General features: G+C 51.3%; 7 protein-coding genes across 7 annotated transcripts; 1 reads left to right on the top strand and 6 right to left on the bottom strand.

Moving 5' to 3' along the window:
• Positions 1–428: 428 nt before the first annotated feature.
• T069G_09945 (retinoic acid induced 16-like protein domain-containing protein) lies at positions 429–3,778 on the bottom strand (the record flags this gene model as incomplete). Its single annotated transcript, XM_056177155.1, has 7 exons — positions 429–811; positions 851–900; positions 964–1,824; positions 1,867–2,406; positions 2,493–3,430; positions 3,535–3,642; positions 3,770–3,778. 7 exons carry the CDS (start codon positions 3,776–3,778, stop codon positions 429–431), a joined length of 2,889 nt encoding a protein of 962 aa, XP_056025633.1.
• An 827-nt stretch (positions 3,779–4,605) lies between these two features.
• On the bottom strand, positions 4,606–5,397 carry T069G_09944 (acetyltransferase (GNAT) domain-containing protein; the record flags this gene model as incomplete). The annotated part of the gene is made up of 2 exons (XM_056177154.1): positions 4,606–4,916; positions 4,971–5,397. The coding sequence occupies 2 exons, from the start codon at positions 5,395–5,397 to the stop codon at positions 4,606–4,608; spliced, it is 738 nt and encodes a 245-aa protein (XP_056025632.1).
• Positions 5,398–6,104: 707 nt separating this feature from the next.
• Positions 6,105–8,100, bottom strand: T069G_09943 (ABC transporter domain-containing protein; the record flags this gene model as incomplete). The annotated part of the gene is made up of 3 exons (XM_056177153.1): positions 6,105–6,231; positions 6,306–7,447; positions 7,510–8,100. The coding sequence occupies 3 exons, from the start codon at positions 8,098–8,100 to the stop codon at positions 6,105–6,107; spliced, it is 1,860 nt and encodes a 619-aa protein (XP_056025631.1).
• An 870-nt stretch (positions 8,101–8,970) lies between these two features.
• T069G_09942 (uncharacterized protein) lies at positions 8,971–10,499 on the bottom strand (the record flags this gene model as incomplete). The annotated part of the gene is made up of 4 exons (XM_056177152.1): positions 8,971–9,274; positions 10,007–10,169; positions 10,221–10,392; positions 10,455–10,499. The coding sequence occupies 4 exons, from the start codon at positions 10,497–10,499 to the stop codon at positions 8,971–8,973; spliced, it is 684 nt and encodes a 227-aa protein (XP_056025630.1).
• Positions 10,500–11,069: 570 nt separating this feature from the next.
• On the bottom strand, positions 11,070–14,416 carry T069G_09941 (kinesin motor domain-containing protein; the record flags this gene model as incomplete). Its single annotated transcript, XM_056177151.1, has 9 exons — positions 11,070–11,129; positions 11,191–12,450; positions 12,499–12,908; positions 12,965–13,048; positions 13,106–13,246; positions 13,712–13,925; positions 13,992–14,116; positions 14,174–14,321; positions 14,396–14,416. 9 exons carry the CDS (start codon positions 14,414–14,416, stop codon positions 11,070–11,072), a joined length of 2,463 nt encoding a protein of 820 aa, XP_056025629.1.
• Positions 14,417–15,977: 1,561 nt separating this feature from the next.
• On the top strand, positions 15,978–16,989 carry T069G_09940 (uncharacterized protein; the record flags this gene model as incomplete). Its single annotated transcript, XM_056177150.1, has 2 exons — positions 15,978–16,008; positions 16,064–16,989. 2 exons carry the CDS (start codon positions 15,978–15,980, stop codon positions 16,987–16,989), a joined length of 957 nt encoding a protein of 318 aa, XP_056025628.1.
• A 335-nt stretch (positions 16,990–17,324) lies between these two features.
• On the bottom strand, positions 17,325–19,196 carry T069G_09939 (dehydratase family domain-containing protein; the record flags this gene model as incomplete). The annotated part of the gene is made up of 4 exons (XM_056177149.1): positions 17,325–18,360; positions 18,421–18,795; positions 18,847–19,053; positions 19,111–19,196. 4 exons carry the CDS (start codon positions 19,194–19,196, stop codon positions 17,325–17,327), a joined length of 1,704 nt encoding a protein of 567 aa, XP_056025627.1.
• Positions 19,197–19,641: the final 445 nt, after the last annotated feature.

The following is a 19,641-nucleotide window of genomic DNA, read 5'->3' as shown; positions in this document are numbered from 1 at the left end:
CATACAAACACGCAAAAAGGGAATATCGTAAACTCATCTGCAATAAACCCGTCGGCTGAATTGCCAACTCCGCTTCCTTACTCATATGCCATCCATAAAGTGACCAGGGGGGTGTGGTCAGGGTATGAGGGATCAAGCAACAAACAATAAGATGAACAAATGAAATCAGCACTCTGTCAAGTTTCCCACCCCCTCAAAAACCACTCAAAAAGACGGATGCTTCTTCCGGTGCATGCAGCTTAGGTATACAGTATGCACGATGCTCCTACTACAACAACACCCTCAAACCCACACACACACACATTAACAACATGGCACCGTAGACAATCACGCTGCCCCGAGTAACTTCCCGTGGAAACTTCTTTTATTCTCCGAAGGAGGGAAAAATATTCTATCATAGAGCAAGTGGCATTCATTATTCAGCATCATCAAACAAACCGCACCTCGTTGAACAACCCAGCCCGGACTTGCATCAAACTAGCCAGCTCCAGAAGGAACCCTTGGTAGATGAGCACATTGGTAATAACATGCGATACCGACACCATGTTCTCATTCGTCGGGCTGGTTGGCTCGGCGTTGTCAGTCGTTTCAGTCACCACCGTTGGCTCAGTGGCAACCTCGCTTCGGTCCGCACTGCTATCATATCCGTCCAGGCTGGACAGTTCGTCTCCCGAGAATAAAGACTCGGGAACATCGGGAGTTGGTTTCCCTTCCAAGTCCAATTGTATCGGCTTGACATGATCGCCTGGCAGGGTTACCATCCGGGCGAGAATGCTTTGGTCCACGGCAGCGAAATCCGCCGGTTGAACGACTATTGAACCCTGCCGACTGCCTCGGTGTTGGTGCCCACCGGCTTCGCTCTGAGCACTTGAAGGGGATAGACTCCGGCTAAGAGCAATCCTGTTGGGGTCAGGCAGTGGCTTGGAGGTGTTTGGCATGGGGCTGGGAGAGAGCAGGTCCGACACGTTAAAGGGCGTGGAAGCACCGGATGTTCGAGTACTATTCTTGCGTCCCCTAGGGGTGACAGAGCGGCTGGGCGTTCCGAGTTCAGAAAGTAGCCGCTGGGCGAAACCCTCGAGTCCAGTTGGACGCGACGGAGATACAGACCGGATAACTTCGTCAAGGCTGGAGCTAGGTCGTGGCGGTGGGGTCCTCAGAACAGGAGGGGGCGGAGGGTTGTCCAGAATTGAATCCGCAGTCTGGAATGCTTCCCGGCGCTGCTGGAGGAGCTCGTCAAACCGGGGCACCGTCTGCTTGAATGCCTCGACTTGGTCGCAGAGACGCTTGAGCACGATGAGGATTCTAGGTAGAGAGTCCTGAGTCCACTTGGGCCGACGCCTGCACTTTTCCATCGAGTCCAGACGATCTGCCTCCGTATCGTCTGAGAATGTAGAGAAGCCGCCAACCGAGTAAGCATCATCTTGCGATCCGAGCTCATCAGCCAGCGATCGATCACCAATCTCAGTCTCGGCATCTGCCCCCGTTTCTGTTTGCGTCTCTTCATCGCCCTCTCCATCCTGCTGTGATTTAGTTTCCTTCTTTTCATCAGACTTTGACTGCCGCTCGTCCTCGACATAGACGTAGCTGCCGGGGCTCCGAGCCAGCCACCCTTCGATGCTCATGTAGCCACATATCGCCATGTCCACGATAGTATCAGTGACTGACAGATTCGTCTCCACCGGATTCATGAAAAAGTTTTCCATCAAGTCAAGGATAGAGTTGAGTAAAAGATCGTCATGGCGAAGAGTGTGCTCCCGCACGTCTTTGGGTGCGCCTGGAAGACTGTCTGGAATTGTAGGCAGCTTGTGATTGTGCTGTGACAGCCTAGGGGCGACAAGTCTTAGAGAGCACGGGTGACTCTCAAGCCGAGCCATGGTGTCTTTCAAGATGCTCTCGTACGTCTCGTTAAAGTCGTCTCGGCCGCCAACGCTTTCTGCCAGGGCCATCAAGTACTCGATTTCTTGCTCGTGAGCACCCACAGTTCGATTGATGTTGTTTTTAGGGAACATGTCGGTTCGGAGGAGGGTGAGGACTGCATATCGATGGTGCCTTTTAACAATTGCTGATACTAGCTGGAGAGTCACGTAAATGGTCTGCTGGTTGCGCGATCGGAGACAGGCAAGAATAAGATCCACCAGGTTGAAAAGGAGAGGAGTCGCGGTTGTATCGGGCTTTTCCGCCATCATGGTAGCGAGATCCATGGATTTCCGCTGGCGAGCAGCGCTTATGGCAGTCCCTGAGGGAGGGCCTTGCGAGGGAACAGTTTCGGGCAAGGCTAAAAGATAGTGAAGAATGAGGTTGATCATGTCGGGGTGATCCAGGGATTCAATGATGCGGCGGAGGTAGGTCAAAACTGCCACAGACGAGCCTCCGTCTATATCGGACGACTCAAGCAATGATGGGTATCTAGAATAGTTGGTCATTAGCGCACGAACCTCTGCATTGCGCAAATATCAGGGGGGGGGGGGGGGGGGGGGGGCATTAAGACTTACAGAAGCTGCTGTAAGAAAATAACCTGAAAGTGCTCCAGCAGTGTCGACTTGACTTCGACTGATTTGCAATGATTCAAGACGTCCTGCCAAAACAAAAGGTGGGACAAAAAGGTCTCGAGGTGGGACTGAAACTCGCTAGAGCAAGAGCTCACAATTTCGTAGTTGGATGTAGGGTGTTGATAGTCGGAGAGGGCGAGGATAGGTGGCAGGTTGTTTGGCAGGTGATCGATGACGAGTTTCCGACTTAGCTGACTGTACAAGGCTCCCAAACCAGTGGCCATGAGAGTGGACAGATCGCTCTCGACAATCCATTGCTCCAGGGACTCGGAGCTCGACGCAGCCTCGATGATGTATAAAAGACCAGTGCGCGCAAAGTCGCCGACCTTGCCCTCGTGGTGGATATAGTCCATCAGGATGTAAAAGAGTGGAAAGTCAGCCCTCTTAGTTCGGCCAGCGAACTTGTCCCGGACACTCGCGGCTCTGTCACTCGGACGGTTGACATCCTGCTGCGTCTTAAACCAAGCAGGAAGGATCTCGGGGTCCAGGCGGATCTTGGTGGTGATGTTGAAAGCCAGCTCCACGACGCGTGACTCGGTATCCAGCCCGAGACGAGCGCTGTTGACTCCTGTAATGCGCACCAGCAGATTTGTCAGACTGGCGGAAAAGGTGTGATTTTCAACAAAAGCCTCCTCCTCGCTCTCGATGAGCGTTGCAAAGAAGAGGACAGCCTCCTTTATGATCCACTCATTGTAGGACGAGGTAGCAATCTTGCCGATGGGCACGTATATCTGCTTGATCGAGGCATACTGGATACATGGATGCGGCAGCGGGCGTCGGCTCTCGTCGCTGAGGATGTTGGTCAGCTCTTGAAGCCTGATCTCGACGGTTTCGGCGGCGTCGATGTCTTGGGACAGGTTCGTAGATTTGCGCCAGATGGACTAGGGGAGGGCAAGATTGTTGCTGTTAGCACGCACGAAAGCGCAAGATGGCCACGACAGACTGTAAAGCACCAGAGAAGAGCAAAAAGGGAGGACAAACTCACCAACAAGCCGGCATATTCCTTCTCGAAGCGATGAAGACGCTTGGCAGGGTCCTTTGCCTGGTCCTGACGAGAGCTCCCGGAGGAGAGGGGGCTTAACAAGCGCGACCACTGCACAGACAAGGATGCGTTAGACTCGGATCCCACGCACGTTTTCTCTTTTTTTCTTTTTCCCGCTCAGGCTCAGCGTCCTGAGGGGATCATCTCTCCCCCTTATTGTTCATGAAGGGCTGCTCACGAAATCCATGGCTCTGGCCGAGTCATGTCTGGCTCGACGCTGTGTCGACTGCAAAGATCGGAGCAAATGCAAATGCCTCGCACTCGCAGCTCGTCTGAGGCGCGGGGATCCGGGCAGAGGCGGGGAGGTTCAAAGGTGGATTGGCGACAGCACAGGACAGGACAAGACTGGGCGGACAAGGGACAAGGACGTTGGAGTGCTTGTGATGATGCCCGGCGAATCCCAGGCGGTGAAAGCGGTGGGGTAGCCCGGACCTGTGCTTTGCGCGTATCTGAGGCGTGCGGCGCGGTACCTGATACTTGCAGAAGGGAGCTTGGCTGGGGTTTGGGGCACCAGCACGTGCGCTAAAAAACGGACCGTCATTTAGGGCCCGTGTAAATGTAGGGTAGCACAGGTTAAATATCAGTTGATCAGGTTGGGCAGCAATGAGTGATGCCTTTCGTCTATGTAAGAGCATTTGGATATTTAGCCATTGCACAAGACACATATAAGATAGATTGGAAGTAGTTGGTCGGTGGGTATCATAGGTACTACTAGGTACCCCCAGATTGGTGTCTATCAACACTAATGTAAATCATCCGGCACAGTTAAAGTTCATCATCTCCATCTGCATCTCAGCACTAGAGCAGACCCTTGACGCAGATACCCGTACCCGCTCTCCATCCCGTCAAGCGAGCCGCAAAGGCCATTCACAGATCCTTTTATACAAATTGCTTCTTTAATGATACGCCGTATAATGCTTGATACAAACTTATATACAGCAATGTTCTATGTACATGCACATCTCCTGATATCTTCACCAGTATCAACACCAACCTCAACATCACCATCATCACTCACCTCACCGTCCTCACCATAACATCCTCAACCTCCCCAACTCCCCTAAACTCCTCCTCCAGCCCTTCCCTCCCAACAATCCCCAATCCCTTCTCCACCTCAACCACCCTTCCCGCCCAATCCCCATTATCAACCCTCCACGTCCCCAGAATCTCGAACCCCATCTTGCCATATAACCCGCGCGACTCCGCAGACGACATCAAAAACGTCGGAACCCTCTCTTTATCGCTCCTCGCTAACACGGCGGCCAGTAACTTTCCTCCGATGCCCTTGCGTTGGTAATCGGGATCAATCATCAAGTGATTTACATCTTAACCCCATCGTCAGTTTGAATCCATCCAAGGAAGAAGAAGAAAATGCTTACAGATATGTCTCTTCCCATCAGCAGCCTTCTCATAACACCCATCCATCGCAACCTGCTTCTCATTAAACTCCTCCCACAACCCCTTCAAATGCTCCTTGACACCAAAAAGCGACGGCCCAGCATCAACCTCACCCTCACCCTCACTAACAACAGCAGGTTCTTGTTCCTTCTCCTCTTTCTTCTTTTCTTCCTCCACGACATATCGCACAAACCCAACTACTTTGTTCGCCTCCTCGTCCACAGCAACCAAATACACATTCTCCGGCTTGTTCACCGCCCTCGCCGTCGCCTGAATCAATATGTCGCGCGGGCTGTGCACGAAAAACGCCCCGTAGAAGCCGTGGTATTTCTCCTGCGCGCGGTAGTGCACGGCGGCGATGGCGGGGGCATCGGCCGGGGATGCGGGCCGTATCGTAACGGAGGCCATCGCCAACTTGTGTTTTGGTTCAAAGGTGATTTGTAGACTCGTTCTTTGTTTTTTTCCCCTCAACCTAAAATGGCACTGGAATGAAAATGGAGATGGGGATTTTTTAACCCAGCCACCAAAGGACCTCGACAGAAAGCCCCCCCGTGTCACTTGAAGGGCGTTTACTCCGCCAAAAAAATATAGTATTCTCACATAATTTAAAGGACCATTATTCCCTCGCCGACATGAGTCACGCCGATCAAAGTAAGCTCGTTGTGATTTCACCAAACTGCCTACACATAATGTTGCATAGAAGACACTCATATCCAACCCCATCAAGTATTGACAAGATCCTGGCTTCATTTCATTCTGTCTAATGCCCTCCCATATCATTCAAACCTAGTAGTAACTAACCCCAAGAAGAAATCTCAAATGATACTACCAAGTCTATCCCGTAAAATTGAAAACAAAAAAACATCGATCATGAATGCATGCATCCCGCATCTCTAGGGTATCGCGGCCGTGCTCATGCGCACTCTCTGCGCGGCTTTGCTTTTTCTTCTTTAACGCGCCATCTTCCCTGATGGGCCTTTTTTTGCCGCGTGTGGACATCCTATCCCATGTAGCCGCCGTCCAATTCCCTGTCATTCATCATCCGTTCTATAAGAATTTCAATTGCCATTTCAATATGCACTTTTAAATTTTTGCGTCTCATGCATTCGCTCCATTTACACAGCACCGGCCGTGATCATCTTCTTGCGAAGGTAGTTCTTGTACTCGCCAATGGTGCCGTCCCATGATCGGATGGTCTGGTTCTCGCACACCAGGATCTGCTTGGCAATCTTGTCCAGCAATCTGTAGAGAAAAAAGTTTGTTAGTATCAGCTGAAAACAACAACAATAATAGTAGAGTAAATGATTGAATCTTACCTGAAGTCGTGGGACACAACAATCACACCGCCGCTAAAGGCGTTGATAGCGTCAGCCAGACTGTCGATGGTGGGGATATCAAGACCGTTGGTAGGCTCGTCAAGCAGCAGCATGTTGGGGCCGTCAATGGCCAACAGGGCAAAGACGATACGGCTCTTCTGACCCTCGGACAGCGTACCCATCAGGGCGGTCTGAGAGTCACCAGTGAGACCGTAGCGGCCGAGCTGCTGACGCCAGTACTGGTAGTCCTGGGACTTCTCCTTGTACTTGTCACGGACAAAGTCCAGGGCAGACTTGGTGAGGTCGAGCTGCTCAGCACTGTGCTGGGAGTACAGACCAAGCTTCAAGTGAGTGTGACGGGTGACGGATCCGCCAGTTGGGGAGAGCTTGCCAGTCATCAGACGCAGTAGCGTTGACTTGCCAACACCATTGGGGCCGACCAGGGCAGTTCGGGAGTCCATATCGAAACCGAGGTCAATATTGCGGTACAGGTCGTCCTCGGGGTTGCCAGAGTAGGAAAAGGTGACGTTGTCAAAAGACAGAACGGGAGGAGGCAGCTTCTCGACGTCGGCAAAACGGAAGGTGAAGACCCTGTCGGCAACGACGGGCTGAATGAAGCCATCGGCCTCCATCTTGTCCAAAATCTTCTGGCGGGACTTGGCCTGTCGGACCAAGTTGGCGTAGGTACCGGCACTGGCAATGAACTTCTTGATGTGGGCAATTTCTTCCTGCTGCTTGGTGTAGGCCTTCATCTGGTTCGTCTCGTTCTCCTCGCGAGTCTTGGCGTAGGAGTCGTAGTTACCACCATAGTACTGCAGGGCCTTTTCGCGCATGTCAATCATGTTGGTGCACACACCGTTGAGGAAATCCATGGAGTGAGAAACCAAGACCAGCGTTCGCTCCCACTTCTTGAGGTACTCTTCCAGCCACACACAGGCCTCGAGATCCAAGTGAGCAGTGGGGTCGTCGAGCAGGAGCAGCGAAGGCTTGACGAACAGAGCCTTGGCCAAGGCAACACGCATTCTCCAACCACCAGACATGTCCTTGGTCTTCTTGTGGATGGTCTTCTTGTTGAAACCCAGACCGGTCAGAATCAGGGAAGCACGGGTGGCGAATGTGGAGGGGTCCATCTTGTCCATGTGCTGCCAGAAAATGTTAGTACTCGATTTGACGACGTTTTGGTGGGAAATATCAGGCAACATACGTCGTAGAGGTCAATCAGGACAGGGCTCTCAGGGCCCTCGTCCTCGAGCATCTTCTCGGCCAGCTTGTCGAGACGCTCCATTTCGTTCTCAGCCTCCTTGACAACCCATTCCAGGGCACCAAGCTCGCTGGGGGGAGCACCCTCGTTCAGAAGGTAAATGTCGACGTGGTCGGGGATGGGGTATTCGCGAGCGGCGATGGCCTTGAGCAGAGTGGACTTTCCGCAGCCGTTCTCACCGAGGAGACCATATCGGCGGCCGAAGGACAGCTCGAGAGTAGAATCGGTGATGAGGACTCGGCCGTGGAACACGAGAGAGGTACTGGTGATCTTGACGTCCTTGCTCTGCTGGGTGGACGACAGCACACCGGTGGTGACTCGGTCTGAAATGCCGTGCTGGTCCATCTGATCGGCCAGACGCTTCACCTCGTCCAGCTTGTCATCAGTGGTGGCGGGGCCATCGGAGTCCGTGATGGGGTTTCCATGGACGTCGAGTTCGGGCTCAGTCTTGCCCTTGGCTCCCTTCTTGCCTGAAGCGGCGGCCTTCTCGGCCTTCTTCGCGAGTCTCTTTTCCTTGGAACTTGAGGGAGGCATTGTGACGGTCTAGAGGTTTTGTTTATGAGAGGAAAAGAGAAGAGAGATGGTGGGGGAGGGAGTGATGTCGTTAGAGAAAAAGAAAATGAAAGAAAAGGAAATAAAGAAACAAAGCAAGTCCCAATTTTTTCCCAGGCGTAATATTCAACGACAGCCGAATACTACTTTTTTCGAAGAGTGCAAGAGAAGAAGAAGAAAATCCGAGTGATGGATTACGGGCTGGAATAATCCGACTGGGCTGATTTGCTGCCTTGGAATTCTTTGAATGGGCGGGGTGAATTTTTTTTTTTTTTGAATGGTGGGGCCCGGTATCAAAATTTTGGCGTCGAGGCAGATAAGGGGGGGAGCCACAGTCAGGCATCAAGCTAAGGCATAAACTACGGAGTACTCGTACATACACATGTAAGAGCCAACACAGCGATTAGATTACGGTGAGTCCGTACCTGAGATCTGATGCCAATTGCTTGTCACGCTGCGATACCTAGAACATACAGTGTTATCCACATAATTTTAAGTATTTTTTCTCCATTTCCGAAGCAGGTCCAGCGTCTATTCCACAGTCAATCTGCTGTCAACTTGTACAGTCTCGCCTTGGCATATGCTAGAAAAAAACCTTGAAGCAGCTTGACGTCACCCTCGCCTTAGTGGGTCGTCACCGCATCTGAGTTTTCCTCGCCTTTCCCGTCTATTTACCTACCCTACACTCATGCTGCCAAATTTGGTAATGACAATATTATCAACATTAAACGAGTATTCTTGGTATCAATTCTTCCAAACATATCCTCCGCAATATCAGTTGTCGCTTGTTTCCTCCATGATTCAATCTCGGTGCCACCGGAATTCCAAAATTGCCTGTCTCTGTGTTGCATCTCATCCGTCGTTGAGACTCTCCTTCTTTCGCCCCTGCGCTGATATCATCGTCTCAATCATGTCCGTGGGCACAAGCTGCGGTTGCGCCTCTCCATATCGCTGATGCTCCATCTCTTCAGCCTCAACATCCTGCTCAGACAGCACATCTGTATTTCTGGGCGCATCTCTCCGAGTCTCTTCTTGTTTTGAACCTGAAGTACTGCTCTGCTTCCCTGAATCAACATCCGATGGTCGTGGCGGTCGAAGCGACGACTTCTCCTCCGGTATAACGGGCATGTCTTCGTATGTCTTGCCGTAAAAAGACCTGTCTTCAGGATGGTGATTCTCCCGAAAAGTGAATATTCTGGAATGAAACCGATCGAATAAATGACGAAGCCATCTGAACATTACACACATCAGCCCAATTTCCCCTTCATGTTGCATACCCCATTCACTTTTCTTACAAAATGTTCGTCATCATCATCAGAAGCGCTGCATAAAACAGCGATGCTCGGAGCAGACAAGGCGTATTTTATTGCCCACTACCACCTAATATACCGTCTAGAAGAAGACAAAGCATGCCTTGTATAGGGAATATGGAAGGCTCGGCAAGCATTGAAATGCTGGTGCCTAGCCGCCCGTTTCAACTTTTGGCCTCTCTGTTAATGCCATGTCAGAAGTGGCGGGAACTAACACGAAACCCGCGGAGCAGGCAGCAAGTTAAAAAACAGAGCTGTATGCAAGGCTCCATATTATTATTTGTTGCATAGAAGACAAATCTACTTTGTATACTTGCAGTTGATATTAGGGGCGGTGACAACATACGCAAGTCATAAGGCGCAGCAGTCACATCACGTAATGGACGGGTACTCTCTCCTTATACCAAGATTTCAATTTGATACTGTACTATACAGACAGGCATCTCAAAAACCCATCTCACGATGAAGTCTCGCTATCCAACTTATCATAAATAGTCTCCCCCTCCAAATGGCTCTGTCTCGGCCCAGCCCCCCTCGCTCCCAAACTCCCCTTCTGAAACATCTGCGCTTCCGCCAACCTACTCGGATCGTCCTCGCTCCCCGGCTCCGCCCTCAACGCCCTCGCCAACCCGTCATTCTTCTCTCCAGCCTTGCCTTCATCAACACCTTCTTTGATGTTCTTGCCATGAGGGCCCTTCGTGTCCTTGATGTATTGATCTGCCACGTAGCCCGGCGCCTCGCCTACAGATTTACCACCACTAACACCCGCGGATTTACCACCGCTACTAATACCGCCTTCGCGACCGGACTGGGCTTTCAGGCCGGAACTTTCAACGCCCTCTTGCTGAGCATTGCGATTCTGTGCGAATTCGCCGCCGTGCTGGACGGATTCTGCGGCGAGTGATTCCGGTGCAACGAGTCCAGCGGCTTCACGATGAACCGGGTCATCTTTGCCCGGGTGGACCTTGACCTCATTTGTTAACACTCATATGCCAATTGATAATTGCTATGATAAATAAGACGCACCTTGGTTCCCGAACTGGGGTTCTTGCGTTCTCGAAGAGTAGGCATATTTCAGTCAATTGGATGCTCTCTGTAAATGTTATGCTATAAGCTGTAGACTCATTGAACAGCCATCTTTGACTTGTGCAACCTTAAATATCAATTCCACCCACGGCGCTTGAATGACATCACAACATTGGCTTTCTCACATCCACACGCAATTGTCACGTCAAGCTTCCACCTTTCTCCAATAACAATGCGGGATTGCATCATAGAGGCTGCCCCTCGACTCGACAATCGTTACCGATCAATCTCGATATGGACATAGCGGTATGGCATGCTGAGGAAGACACTGACGCCTCTCGAGGGCTTCATATTCAATTCCGACATTTGAGCGTCAAGCAAGAGCTTATATAAAGTGACGCACATTTTCATCAACCATCTTTTTCCGTAAAACTCCAATGCCCTTAATACATATCTACTCTTCCAGAGGATATCAGTTCGTCACAAGCCGTCATAAGCCGTTGAAATCACGCCCACCAAACCATGGAATAGATGCAAAACTCCCACAAGTCAAGGCCAAAACACCATAATCCTCCCTCGCTGTATGAAATCCATTTTCCCTCACCTGAGCAATGCTTATAAATCTCCCTTGATCTTCTTGGTTGCTTTCGCTGTGCCAATGTGTGTATTGTGTACCTATTGCATGGGTTAGCCGGGTCAGTCTACATTTGTTACAATCACGGAATTTGTTTCTCACCTTTGTAGCAAATCTCAGGCTGGTCAAAGTCTCCTTCAGATGAGTCTCCAATGGCGATACCATGACGAACATGAGTGTTTTACTGTTTCCACCCAGGCTGTATTGCAGTAGGTGTGTGAGCTTGGAGTTTCGATACGGAATATGGCCTGATCCCCTTCCCAGCGCTTCAATTACGTCTCCCAGGCAACTCAGGCTCTTGTTGATGTTCTGCGTCTCCTTCATCCTGTCGCCTTCGACTTGCGAATGCTTGAGGCGTTCTGATCCGGCTAGGTCAACCAAGTTGAGAGTACCCTCGCATCGTTCGCCCGTTGCTGAGTTTTCGCCAATGAGCTTCAGGATGAAAATGCTGTGAGACCGAGAGGATCGCTCGTTGGCCTTGGTGGCTGCTACCGACCGATTCTTCTGTGCCTCTTCCAGCATCAGCTCTACGGTATCGGCAGAGTTTAGTCGAACAGACTTGCAGCCCATGATGGTCGTCTGCTTCCTGATTTCGTCGTGTCGGATCTCCAGTTTCCTCGTCAGTCGTCCCTCCGCAGTGCGTTCATTGGGTGTTAGCAAGTCGTTTAGTTCTTCGTTGTAAACCTCGACAAAGGAACCCTCCAAGGTATAGTCCCATGATTTCTCCTTGAGCTGGGTTACTGTGTCGTATATCATATGTGTAGCTCGTGGAATCATGCCGTCGGGAGATGACATGGTATACGTCTTTCCTGACCCGGTTTGACCGTAGCAGAAGATACACACGTTGTAGCCGTCCAGAGCGCTCTGTACCATCTGTGATATTTCGTCAAAGATCTCATTGTTTTGTACTTCAGGCGTAAACACTCGGTCAAACTCAAACGGATAGCTCTTCCTCTGGATAACTCCAAGACTGGATTTCTCTTCAGGTCCGGCAACCAGGATCTCTGCGGAAGTCTTGTCGTCGGGATACGAGAGCTGCGCTACCTGACCCTCGCTGTGCCCAAGAGGCGGTCGAACTCGGCACATGACGCGAATGTTGCCCTTGAGCTCCTGGTACTTGTTGAAGAGCACGCGGCGCTCGGTTTCTTCCTTCATGAGCTTCTGTCTTGCTTCTTCGGCATATTTCAGAGCATCTTGAAGCCTGTCTTCCATGGCGGCGAATGCATCGGATTGTGCCTTGGTGTCGGATTCGAGAAACTCGACCTGGGATCGGAGAGAGTTGATTTTCGCTTCCAACGTCGTGTTGGAGGCCGAAAGCTCGGAGATGCTCGTTTGCAAACTGCCTGTAAGCGCCTTCTCGCGCTGCAGATCTGATCGTACACCTTCTGCCTCAGAGCGCATTTCCCGCACCTCTCGATCTTTCTTCTGCAAAACAATCTCCGCTTCCTGTTGCTCATTTCCAATTTTGCTCCGTAAAATCTGAAGCTCTTGCTCCCGTTTCTGCTGCTCATCACGTAGTTCTTGCTGATGCCGTCGATTCAATGCGTCAATCTGTTGCTGATGGTCGTGTGCTTCTTGCGTTTTTAGTCGTTCGAGTTCTCGGCTCAGATCGTCTATTGCTGTGTGGTGTTGCCGCGCGATATCGTCTATTTCGGCTTTATGCTTTCTGGTAAGGTCCTCGATTTGTCGAGAGTGTTCCCATTCAAGTTTCTCGATGTCGTGCTGGAATTTCCGACTTTCTTCTTTAGAGGCGTCGAGATCTGATTTCAGGGCTTCAGTCTTGTCTTCCAATCTTGACTTGTCGCTCTCCAACTCCGAGACTAGAGGAATACATGTTAGTTTCAAGCAACTCGATGAAAGCTCATTTTGTCCTTACCTCGTTTCGTTAGGAACTCGGCCGTGCTCTCTAATTTCGACTTGTCGCTTTCTAATTTTGCCTTGTAGCTCTCCAACTCCGAGGCTGGGGTAAACAATGTTAGCTCCACTGCAATCTAGTTAGAGCTGATTCTGTTCTCACCTTTCTTATTGACCAAATCAAGGGCATTGGCCATGTATGTTTTCTCCTGTTGTGTTGTATGTACCATGGCGTCCGTTACGGTCTTCTTTAGTTCTTGAAAGTGCAACTCCGTCATGCGGACATGTTCTTCGGCATCAAAGGCTACAAATCCAGTGAGGTTAGAATCCTTAGTTAAGAAACTCTTATAGCGCATGGGTGACTTGATGGGGGATTTGGTGGGAGAACAGGGCTTGAGCTGAGCAATGCATCCTTGAGGCTTTTCCACCGGCCGTTTGACTGGCTTATCAATTGGTGTCGTAGAGGGATTTCCCTAGGTTCCCTGCACGGCTACCAAAGCGGATGGTGGCTGTTTGCTGCTTCTCTTCTCATTACCGGGGCGGTGGACAGTGACGTTACTTAAAGCAAGTACAGTGTCTGGAGGCGAGGTTGTCACTTGACTTGTGTTGTGAAGGGAAGTATTATCGTCGAGACAAAGGCCGTTGAATCTCGTGTTCAGAGAGCTGTCTCTGGAAGAGGACAAAGATGAAGAGGATTTTGTATTTCTGATTTTGTGGTGGGAAAGTGTGTTGAAAGCAATGGTCGTGAGTTGCTGGGTGAGGATCATACCCTTACTATCCGTCGCATCTTTGCCTTCCTCTTCTCGAAAGCCCTGTGCCGTCCGTGGCCGTGCTACTTGACTTTTCGATCTCGTATGGTTGGCTGGTGTGTTTGGTCTGGGAACTAATGATTTTTCTGTGGCACCATTTCGACCTGGACCGAAGCTCCTTGCGAAGCTGTTGCTTGCTGAAGGGATTGTAGATGCCGGTCGTGGTAGTTTGAGCTATCATTAAATGTCAGCCATCGAGCCACTGGGGCGTTTACTTCCGAGCGTCCAGGAGATCCCTACTTGTGAGATGTTGGCTAGAGATTGGCCTTTGATGGTGGATCGTGGAAGCGCACTTGTGGGAGTCTTTGATGGATAGTCGAGTGCACGCTCAGCGAGGGGTCTGCGCTTAGCCTCGGATTGGGGAGCTGGCAAACGTTAGCATATCGAGAATATATGGCGAGTATATATCGCTTCTTTCGTACCGGACGGCGGAATCTCGCGCTTGAGGCCCCTCGGCGCGGGGATGGAGGATTGACTTCGAGCATTCTGCTGTGACTCGCTCCACTCGGTCAGTCCTCCGGCGTGCGCTGTCGGAGCTGGCAAGCGACTGATCTTGGAGGGTCGCGCAGCCTGTGGGAGCATTGCAGTCAGCCTTTGACTCTCTGCTATACATTGGCGATCCATGGTTGTGCGAGAGAGCGAACCTGATTCTCGGTAGCGTCCATTGTAACGATAAAGGAAAAAATATCAACAAAGAAACCGAACGTCGGGGATCGCGTCGAAACGGTGGAGCAAGCGCTCCGGCGATTAGATATCGCTGCAGGGCGGGTGAAGATATTCAAACGATGATGGAGGATAGGAGCGTACAAGTGCAGTTGAAGGGCACGGCAGTGCAGTCGTCCCCTGGCTCGGTTGTTGACGCAAGATGATTTGAACGGAATGGCTTGATGCTTGATTTGTGTTATCGGTGTGGAGCAGTTGTTGAGAGCACGGGCCAGGTTATTTACTGCTGCAGGTGCGTCGGCCGGGCAACAGTGGCTGAGGTGCTGTGGCTTGACTTTTGGGCGCAGTCACTTTAGGCACATGGCATGGTGCTTCTCGTGACGCTAATGCTGTAGATTCTACGGCCACGGTGCTAAGACGGAAGAATGCAATAGTAGTTCACGTTAGTCGCGGCTGTAGGAGGTGATGATCGCCTCCTAGGGCTTGAACCCAAGGGTTGCCGGAAGGACACACTGTAATGCCACTGATGTACTATACTGCCTTAACTTACACCACCGGGCATTGTATCCATCATTTTCAGCAGTCCAACATGAGGCAGCCGTCGATTGGCCCTATGGCTCCTCCCTTACCCCGAATGACAGCTCATCATCCGTCTTATATCCGCTGATTTCACATGCCAACCGCAATGACGTCTCTACCTATCTCGCCGAGCGTAGAGTTGCGTGTACCATGTACCGGGCTCGACGAGAGCTGAGAGTGTCCAAAAGAAGCTTAGTGTCATTGCCGCTTTGAAGAAAGACACGACTTTCACATGCCAGTTGAATCGATAACACTTCGTTCGATTTATAATACCTATATTGCAACGTTGTTGAGAGTATTCAATTCGGGTATATATCAATTGTTATTGATCATAATGATACATCACCAGAAGAAGAGTATGTTTTTTGAGGTGATGAATTTGTACTTGGTCAAAATCCTGGGACTACTAGGTACTTCTTCTTTGTACTAAACTCATTACCATATGCGCGTCTCCGTCAATCACAATACCAAAAAAGTCGTATTGGTCCGTTATTCATTTCCATGGATCTAGTCTTAATGATAAACCTATATCGATCATTCCATGAGCTTATTCCATACGTACGTGTCTCATCCATCCCGCGACATGCCTAGTAACAACCCCACCATCAAGAGCTCTAAAAGCAGCGCTGCTGATGTAATCCCACCTCCAAACTTTCCAAACTTCGTCCCAAAGTTATGGAGACCTTTATTCCCATAGCTTTCTCCATGTTCCCACACAAAACCGCATCTCTACTGCTAAAGTAGATACTCCACCCTATCTTCTTCTCAGCTTCCCCCTCCCCAACCATTCTCACGGATTCTATTTTTCTTAGTCAAGAGAAGAGGGGAGAGAAGAGCTCATCCTCTTCAGCTTAGCTGTCTTCAATGTCTCGATAACGCCACGTTGTCTACTCGACCTTCGATATTACAACACAGCCGCTTTCCACGTAGCAGGTGGAGGTACCGGAATAGAAGCAACAATTCAGATACTCAGCTGTGCTCAAGATGGAGAAGTACAGCCAGTTTCGCGACAGAGGTAAACACCTCTTTTCCTCATCCTCTACATGAAGACTGACTTATACGCAAAAAAGCAACCGGCATCGCGCCCTTCCTCCCCGTCTCATCCCCCAGCTCCGCCATCTCGACGCTCACCCACGTCCTGCTCTTCCTTGTCCGCCTCCCCGTATTCCTCACCTACGCTCTCGGCTACTTCATCGTCTTCCACCCGCTGCCGCTCCCCGTCTTCGTCCGCAAAATAGCGTTATGGGGCCTCATGGCCATCCCAGGCATCTGGTGGATTGACCTCCAGCTTGACGGCGTCAAGCGCGGCACCTTGTCCGAGCAGCCCCGCGAAAGAGTCCCCCATCCAGGATCAATCATAGCCGCCAACTTCACCAGCCCCGTTGATGCCATCTATCTGGCGGCTATATTCGACCCAGTCTTTACCATTTCATATCCGGGCGAGCGCAAGGTCAGGAGGATAGGATTGCTGCAAGCTGTGATGAAGGCGCTTGCGCCAGTCACCACGCAGCCCGCACCAAGTGCCCAGTTAGTAGACCTGAAAGACCTGGTGAAGCAGTATCCAAACCGCGTCATTGCCGTGTTCCCCGAATGCGGCACCACCAACGGCAAGGCCATCTTGCCCTTCAGCCCTAGTATCCTTCAAACGCCCCCGGACGTGCACATCTTCCCCGTCAGTATTCGTTACACCCCCTCCGAGATCACGACGCCCATCCCCGGACAATGGCTTCGTTTCCTGTGGACTCTACTTTCTCGACCGACGACGTGCATCCGTGTGCGCATCGCCGAGGGACAAACGAACAAGGCTGCCGCAAAGTCCGACAACATTCCTAGCGATTTGACTTATAGAGGTGGAGCAGGCGCTGGCATCAACAGCGAAGAACAGAAGCTGTTGGATTGGATAGGCGAGGCGCTGGCGAGGCTGAGCAGAGTCAAGAGAGTGGGCTTGACAATGAAGGACAAGGCTGCATTTGTTCGGGCGTGGACTGGAAAATAGGCGTGATTTAGGGCTCTGATCTGTTTGGCTGGTGTTTGTAGGTTATTGAGGTCATTGTACATTGTAACTTCGAATGCGTTGTAGGATGCAGCATAGCAAGAACCGGGGTTTTCGTTTGCCAAGATACTACGCCTATCACTTACTCTTCAAGTATACATGTGTCACTATTTAATGGGACTTGCATTTGACATGTTCAAATATGTAAATGGAACTATAGTCAGCCCTATCAAGCCAATCCATCCGGATATTCAAGCAAAACTCCTCATGCATTACAAAAATAGCCAAGCATCATACTCCTTTTTTCTTCTTTCATTCTCTTTGCCGGGCCGCCCAATTTAAGCAATCGGACCGTCAGTGACACAGCCAGTGCTGGCATCGCTAACCAGCTTGGCGTACTTGGACAGCGTTCCCTTGGTGTATCTGGGCACAGGAGGCTTCCACTCCTTCCTTCGCTTCTCCATCTCCGCCTCTGAAATCTCCAGGTCAATGATGCGCTTGTCAGCATCAATGGTGATCTCATCGCCATCCTTGACGAGGGCAATGGGGCCACCCTCCATGGCCTCGGGAACAATGTGTCCGATGATGAAGCCGTGGGAACCACCAGAGAAACGGCCATCAGTCAACAAGGCAACGTCCTTGCCCAGTCCAGCACCCATGATGGCTGAGGAGGGCTTCAGCATCTCGGGCATACCGGGACCACCCTTAGGGCCATCGTATCGGATAATAACGACGGTCTTCTCGCCCTTCTTGATCTCACCACGCTCTAGGCTGGCAATGAAATCAGACTCGGCATCGTAGCAACGAGCCTTGCCAACGAATCGCAGACCCTCCTTGCCAGTAATCTTGCCAACACAGCCGCCAGGGGCCAAAGAGCCGCGCAGAATCTGGATGTGGCCAGTGGGCTTGATGGGGTTGCTGAAAGGTCGAATAATGTCCTGGTCGGCAGGGAAATCGGGAGCACTCTCAACGTTCTCCTTCATGGTCTTTCCAGTCACGGTAACGCCAGAGCCGTCAATGAGGCCCTCCTTGAGGAGATACTTGAGCAGGCCGGGGGTACCACCGATCTTGTGCATATCAGCCATGACGTACTTGCCAGATGGCTTCAGATCGGCAAGGAAGGGGATGCGGTCAGAGACGGCTTGGAAGTCGTCAATAGTCAGCTTGACTCCGACGGAATCAGCAATGGCAATCAAGTGAAGCACTGCGTTGGTGCTTCCACCAAGAATGGTGGTGACAATCATGGCGTTCTCAAAGGCCTGTCGGGTGAGAATGTCGCGTGGGCGGATGTCCTCCTTCAGGAGGTTCCGGATGGCAGCACCGACACTTTCACATTCGGCCTTCTTTCTCGGGTCCTCGGCAGGGCTGCTGCTGCTGCCAGGTAGGGTCAGACCCATGGTTTCGATGGCCGTCGCCATGGTGTTGGCAGTGTACATGCCACCGCAGGCACCGCTTCCGGGACACGCGTGACGGATAATGTCGTATCGCTGATCTTCGGTGATTTCTCCGGAGATGTACTGGCCGTATGCTTGGAATGCCGAGACAATGTCAATGGAGTCGCCAGTCTTTGTGCATCCGGGCTGAATGGTGCCACCGTAGACCATGATGCTGGGTCGGTTGACACGGCCCATGGCAATAACGACACCGGGCATGTTCTTGTCACAGCCGGGCAAGCTGACATTGGCGTCGTACCACTGGCCGTTCATAACAGTCTCGATACTGTCGGCAATGATTTCTCTGCTCTGCAGTGAGTATCGCATGCCAGTGGTACCCATGGAGATACCATCACTGACACCAATGGTGTTGAATCTGTAGGGAACGAGACCAGCCTTGGCCACAGACTCCCTGACAAGTCCAGACAGATCCATCAGGTGCATGTTGCAAGGGTTTCCCTCGTACCAGACGGAGGAGATGCCGACCTGCGCCTTGTTCAAGTCGGCGTCTGTGAGGCCGGTGGCGTACAGCATAGCCTGGGATGCACCCTGGGACTTGGGCTGTGTGATGTTGGCGGAGACCTTGTTGAGCTTCTCGTCCGCATATCGGGCTGATGAAGTTGACAGCAGGCGACTGCAGGAATGGTTGTCAGCTTGATTCGCATTGACTCGGTTGCGTGTCTTTACTTACGCCTGATTTCTTGTAGAGAGAGTACCGGCTCTTGACAGAACGTTGAACGCCCTTGACGGGGTCTTGAGCAGCGATCGCGAGAGCATCGTGACGATGGGCTGGTGGAATCCTGGGTCCTATTATCGGAGCAAGAATTAGATCTCTGCTAGATGGATGAGCCACGTCGCATTCCGCACAGAGGCGAACAAGAGGGAAAAAAAGAAGCAATTGCACCAAGATGGCTCTGGTGAACTACGAAAAGCAATGGATGTCGCCTCTCCGAATCAACGCTGTAGAAAGAAGAAGAAAAAAAATGTCTTGGACCGCAGATCACGGATGCCTTGGCAACTTGGGCAGCTAAGCCCACACTGACGTACCTGTCAATCAATCAATCAATCCAGCAACTCGCGCCAATCTCCAAAGCTGCAGTACTGTGAGAAGTCGAAGCAAGTCCAAGTGCTGCCCGATGACTCTTCAGCAGTCGATATCGCAAGTAGTCGGACCGCAATGGCTGACGTGATTCTCTGGGGTTTGTCCCTGTGATCTTCCCTG

The sequence above is a fragment of the Trichoderma breve genome, chromosome 6 (genome assembly GCF_028502605.1).
Source record: "Trichoderma breve strain T069 chromosome 6, whole genome shotgun sequence".
In the NCBI taxonomy this organism is placed as follows: Eukaryota; Fungi; Ascomycota; class Sordariomycetes; order Hypocreales; family Hypocreaceae; genus Trichoderma; species Trichoderma breve.
Note: the sequence above shows the minus strand (reverse complement) of the source record. Positions and strands in the feature narration are given on the sequence as shown.